This window comes from Terrapene carolina, unplaced genomic scaffold (genome assembly GCF_002925995.2).
Source record: "Terrapene carolina triunguis isolate 2854851 unplaced genomic scaffold, T_m_triunguis-2.0 Scaffold35098, whole genome shotgun sequence".
In the NCBI taxonomy this organism is placed as follows: Eukaryota; Metazoa; Chordata; order Testudines; family Emydidae; genus Terrapene; species Terrapene triunguis.
In genome coordinates, this window is record NW_020699449.1 from 11,975,249 (window position 1) to 11,981,248 (window position 6,000).

Genomic DNA, 6,000 nt, shown 5'->3' on the forward strand with positions numbered 1-6,000 from the left:
AAGAAGTGGTGGGCTGTCATTAAGGAAGTCATGTTAGCATGTGGTGTGATAGAGGATATGGCATTGAATAGAGTGCTCTGGAGGGAGAGAACTTGTAGAGCAGACCCTATCTGATTGGATTCACACCAAGAAGCAGAGTTATTCTGAGGTAAATGCAGGAAATGATACCCAGGAAACTGCCCTGTTGGCTTTCACATAACAGTAGGGAGTCTTCTTCCATAAGGATATTCTTGTAATGAGTATCAAGTGACAAGTGGCAATGCCTATAGGCTTCGTCCTGCAAACGCTATTGAGAATACTGCTTACTACCCAGAATAACCCTGTTGATTTGAGTTGGACCATTCAGGGCAGTAAGCCCTAAACTCAAGTCAGCTTTCAGCCTGTGCAGGATAGGGCCTTCTGTTTGCAACACCTACTGTTTTCTTCCTTCAGCATTCTGTGCCAAGTTTTGCATCTTGGCAGAGACAGTACCTAGAATCTGTAATGTACCTGGCACTATAGAAAATCCTAAGCCACTCTCCACATTAAGGAAATTCACGCTGCTCTAACTACATGGAGGAGACAACAGGGCGGGGGGGCAGCTTAGCTTTGGTCTAGCAGGAGATGCCCAGGGCTGGAATAGCCAGGTCCAAGGGGCATTGGTGGAGATGAATTGGGAAACTTGCAGGATGCTAGTTTGCACTGGAGATGTATGTGGATCTTGGGAAGTTCAGGCTGAAGCTGTTGTGGATTCAAGAAAATGCTCGTTTTACAGCTTCACAATAGATTCCGACCAATTTAAGATTTCTAAGAAACTGATTTTAGAATATACTTTATTTCAGGCAGTCCTGGAATTTATGCTGCCTACTGGCTTCCCAGTGAATAATAAACTGCAGATCATCAATTTGCTGAAGAGAACTCATTAGTAAAGCAGCACATATGCTAATGACTTACCTTTTGACTAAGGCACATACCAAGATTAATGTGGCTTATTACAATGATTCTCCAAGACCAAGAGCAGAACTTATCAGACTCTTTGCTAAAAATATTTCTAATGATAAAAAATCTAAGCCATTTAGGATGATTAGCCAGAAATTATCAGCACACAATTGTCCTTGATAGCTATTCTTTAATCATCATCAGATACGTTTCAGTCAGTATTATATTTTTTTCATGTTAATTAAGACAAATTGGTCTTAATGTAGAAATAGGTCTGAACCAAAATGGAAGCAGCTAACATATCTGAACTTCTGGGACAGTTCAAATTCGGATCTAGCACCTTTACAGAGGGTGGCCTGTGGTGCAACAGCGGAGGGTTTTAGTGGATATGGGAAGATGGTGAAAATAGTACTGATAGAGCTAAGTAGGTGAGTGGGTGGGGAACATAGGAGAAGTCCACTGCAGATGTCAGAATAAGGCAAGCATTGGGAAGAAGCCCCATTCTATTAAAAATCTATTTGCAGGATTTAGGCTTCAATCCTGCAAACATTTACACACATGCTTAACTTTAACTCCCATTGGGACTACTCATGGCAGTAAAGTTAATCCCCTGTGTGTTTGCAAGATCAGGGCCTTAATTATTTAGATCTAAGCCAGAGACACAACCTTCGATCCAAATGTGCTTTTTCCCCACGTGATAAATCAAAATCCAGGATTCTAACATTCTTGAACATTGTGGGGTTTGAAACCTAGATCGGAATTTTGATGTTTGGGCCATTCTCGAATATACTTCCTTAAAGGCTTACGCTTCTTAGGTCTACTACAGACATTTCAGTGGTATTGAGATACCAGCAATACCAACAGAGTGAACAGTATATGGTAACCCCAAAACATAAGTAGGAATAGGATGGATCAAAGCAGCCAAACCACATCTTGGATTTTCTCCCTTGAAAAGCAAAGCCGCCAAGTTGGAGTTGGTACAAAGGGGCAAGAATTTAATGCCAACTGCTTTGGAAATTAAAAAAAATAAGATGTGTACAGTACAAGGAACCAAAATGTTGGGCTAGCCTGATGCTCTAGTTGCTGTTGTCTCTACAGTGAGACAAGAAACCCATGTATGATGTATTGGTCCTGATTCTCTGGATCATTAGTAGTTGTTGGATGAACTATGGAGCTACCGCACCTCCCCTCCCTCCCACACACTTTTAGAAAATAAAGTGGAAGTTCTATTTATAAAGTTTTCCTCATCCTCCCAAAGAGAATTTGGAAATTGGGGGTAGCCGTTCTTTTGGCTGATTTCTATCCATACTTTGCCCTAATTCCTATCAATGAAAGTGTCCCTACCCACTAGAGTTAGAGTGGACGCTGCAAAGAGAAGATAGAATGGATTTGCCATAACCAGCTAATGCAGAGGATCGTGGTAACACAAAGGGTCTCCCGTTGATTAAACAAGCCCCAGAAGACTATTAATCCAAGAGGCAATTATCTCGCTTTCCATCTAAATAGCTGCCTCATCAACAAATCTGCTAGCCTCTTACAATAATATCAGGAACACAAAATAAAATTATTCAATGTTAAGCCATGTTCCAGTCTTCATGGTGGTCCTGTCTACTGAGCAGGCAATAGAGTAAAGGAACAATATGCAAATTCACCTTTCGATGTGCCCAAACAAAACCCACAGATCTGAACATCCCAAACTTTGGCAGCGGTTCGAAATCCAAACCTGGATCCAGATCTGAATTCCTTGGCTAGCCCATATTAAAGCCCCAAATCCAAAGTCCCTGAGTGTTGCGTGAGAGTTCAATACCTGGATCTGAATTCTGTGGTTTCTGCCCAAGCTGTAGTTTAAACACAGTCTCAGTTAATCTGACTTCTAACCTACGTTAGCCAGCAGGTGCGGAAGGGAGGAAACTATGTCAGCCTACTCTGGAATATGATCTGTAGCATGCTGATAACATAATTTGGATGTGCTAGGTAACAACACGATCTATCAACATGGTTCTAACTAGAGCTGTGCAAAGAATTCATTGAATGAAGTTAGCTTCTTTTTATTTGCAAATTGTCCATAAGCACGTCACAATTTTCTTAAATGTATTTATTTTAAACTATTCACCTAGTAATTTCTATGAATATTTCTTGGTCTGTAGATTACTCACAAGTATAGCAGGTCAGGAATTTTTCAACTAAGTGTTCTTTTCCATCAGAAAATGAATGATTTGTTGAAACAAAGGGTCCATTTTAATGAATTTCTCAACTGAAAAATAATGTTGAGAAGTTTCAAAATGTCCCATTTTGACACATTCAAAATGAAAAATTCTAATTCAAAACGAGTTGACATTTTAAAAATCTTAAGCCAATTATAATAAAAACAATAAAAATGTTGAAATTAAAATTATATGTTTCAAAAATATCAAGATAAAATTTTTGATTGACTCAAACCAAAAGTTCAGATTTTTGGTCCACATAAATGTTTGAGATTTTTGATCCCAATTCAGGATGGGAAAACTTTTCAGTATCTTGTGGGGAGGGTTCTATTGACAAGGACTTTGTTGTGAGTATTCAACAGGTTTAAAACAAACAAAAGAAAGTACTGCTTCACACAACGCACAGTCAACCTGTGGAACTCGTTGCCAGGAGAAGTTGTGAAGGCCAAAACTATAACTGGGTTAAAAAAAGACTTAGATAGTTCATGGATGATAGGTTCATCAATGGTGATTAGCCAAGATGGTCAGGGATGCAACCCCATGCCCTGGGTGTCTCTAAGCCTAGGTCTGCCAGATGGTAAAACTGGATGATGGGATGGCTCACTTGATAATTGCCCTGTTATTTCATTCCCTCTGAAGTATATAGCATTGGCCACTATTGGAAGACAGGATATAGGGTTAGATGGACCATTGGTCTGACCCAGCCTGGCTGTTCTTACGTTCAGTATCTCAAATGAGAGTTGTGGTGGGTAGTTTGGGTAGGGCACAGGTCACGTGATTATTTCTCTCAGATTTCTAGTGAAAATGCTCACAATTAATAATCTGAAATTCACTATGTTCTATAACGTTTGCTGTTTCCGCTATCAGGAAATTCACTTGCTGGAATACTCACAAGGAGAGAACACAAAAGGAGGGTGAATACAGGTGGAAACAATTTTAATTGTTATGAAAAGTGTGTGTTCCCAGAGGGTGGGATTTTCCAAAATGCCCACCTTAGCCCCACTCTGCTCCCATGGAAGTCAGTGGGAGTTTTACCATTGGCTTCCATAGGAGCAGAGTTAGGCTAAAGCTAAGTGAGTGCTTCTGAAAATCCCGCCCAGAATGTCTCTAACTGAGCACTCAATCTAAGGTGGTGTGACCCTAGTCAGATTGGCTCAGTTTATGGCTAGCTTAGTGGAGATTGGAACAGAACCAAAACCCAGATCAATCCCAAACATCCCCGAATTTAAGGGTGTTAGAAATTCAGATCTGAATATTGCAAACTGCTTCTACCTTTATAATAGCCTAAATCAAAACCCTGGTCCAAAGAACCCCAAACACTGACCAGTTTGCAATCTGGATTTGAATCTAGCAGTTTAAACTTCTCTCTGTTCAGCTTTTTTCCTGGATCTGAGTCAGGAGATAGTTGACTGCAATGTGACTGTTTAGACTCCATAAATTATGTAATACTTAATGTAAACTGGGAAGAAGCAAAGACCGAGTTAACCAAAGTTGCCATTCTTTACCTTGGGGTCATGTATTCCAGAAAGCTCCTCATAGATTTTCTCTCCTACCATGACAGCAGCCAGGTTCGCTGTGTACGTTGACAGACAAAACAAACAAAAAATGGCCCAGAGATTCATTAAAAACCGTCCAGTCCAGCATTTGGGGGGTTTGATGGCAGCTGTTCTGCCAAACAAGATTGCGTAACAGACATTCAGGGCAGAGGAGAAGGAGAAAACTTTATTCCTGTTTCTTCCCTTGGGGGTCATCCCAAAGGGGCTTTTCCACTCATACAGTGTGAGAAATATTGCTGTGATATGGAGGGCAACAAATATTCCCAGCCACATGGTCCAGTGGAGTGGCCACATAAAGGCTCCAATAGGAGCGGCGGTATCTCTGGTCCTCACTAAGATGCCCAAGCTGGTTGAAAAGAAAGGGCTGGTGAAATCGATCACTTGGCTACGGGCTGTATTGATGCTGAATGATGTCACTGCCATGTGGGCTGTCCCAGCCAGAAGGTCACCCACAAGACCTGTCCAGTGGCCATTTTTCCAAGCTCCGTACTTCCCATCGCCAACAATGTACAAGTCAAAATCAAAGTTCATATCCTCGGCCAACTTTTCCAGCAGATCGATGCAGTAGCCGTAGCAGCACTTTTTGAACTCAATGGGCACGGTGTCGTTGCGCCCATGAAGGGTTTCAAAGAGGCTATCCAACATGGCTGAATCGTTGGTCAGAGGATCCAAGCACAGTTGTCCTGCTGGGCACAGCCCTTCATCATCCACGTTTCTCGTGAAGACAAAAGGGTGTTCTATCAGTGTTACCACTCTCAGGTGCAGCCGGGGAGGGTGCAGGATGTGATTTTTGTGCCTCTGGGCCTGCTCTGGCCATATCCCACGATCAATGATGATCTTTCCTTCTTGCCAGCTCCCCAGTCGAGTCCACATTGGGTTCCCAACAGGATCATGCTGCAGATTCCAAATGAAGAAGTTGTTTTCTGAGCTGATGATGGACGAGCCTTTCACTTTAATGTGGCCACTGAGACCATTAAAGGTCGTGTTGGCTAAAAACCTGTTGGGAGAAGAAATGTAAGAAAACAAAGCCAGATATCCAGATGGCTGAAGCCTTATACTGCTTGAGAGGAACAATGAGCTTGTATTGAAAGCACTGTACTGGGACTCAGGTGATCTGGCTGTTTCCTGTTTCTGGCTGAATGACCTTGGGCTAATCATGTAATCCCCTAGTGCCTCACTTCCACCATCTGTAAAATGGGGATAAGGATGCTTCCTTTCTCCCAGCCTTTGTCTAGTTAGATTGTAAATTCTTCAGAAAGGGTCTGTCTCTTACTAGCTGGGCAGTTATGAATCCTTCTGGTTGAGAGACTGCTAGCTGAGTA

The 6,000-nt window shown here is 41.9% G+C and overlaps 1 protein-coding gene across 1 annotated transcript in view; it reads right to left on the bottom strand.

Annotated features, from left to right (window-relative positions):
* The window catches only part of LOC112119700 (glutamate receptor ionotropic, NMDA 3A), an 83,882-nt gene that overhangs the window by 44,022 nt on the left and 33,860 nt on the right, over positions 1–6,000 (bottom strand). The window contains exon 4 of the mRNA XM_026646519.2: positions 4,628–5,675. Within this exon, the coding sequence (XP_026502304.1) occupies positions 4,628–5,675 (1,048 nt within the window). The remainder of the gene's footprint in view (positions 1–4,627; positions 5,676–6,000) is intronic.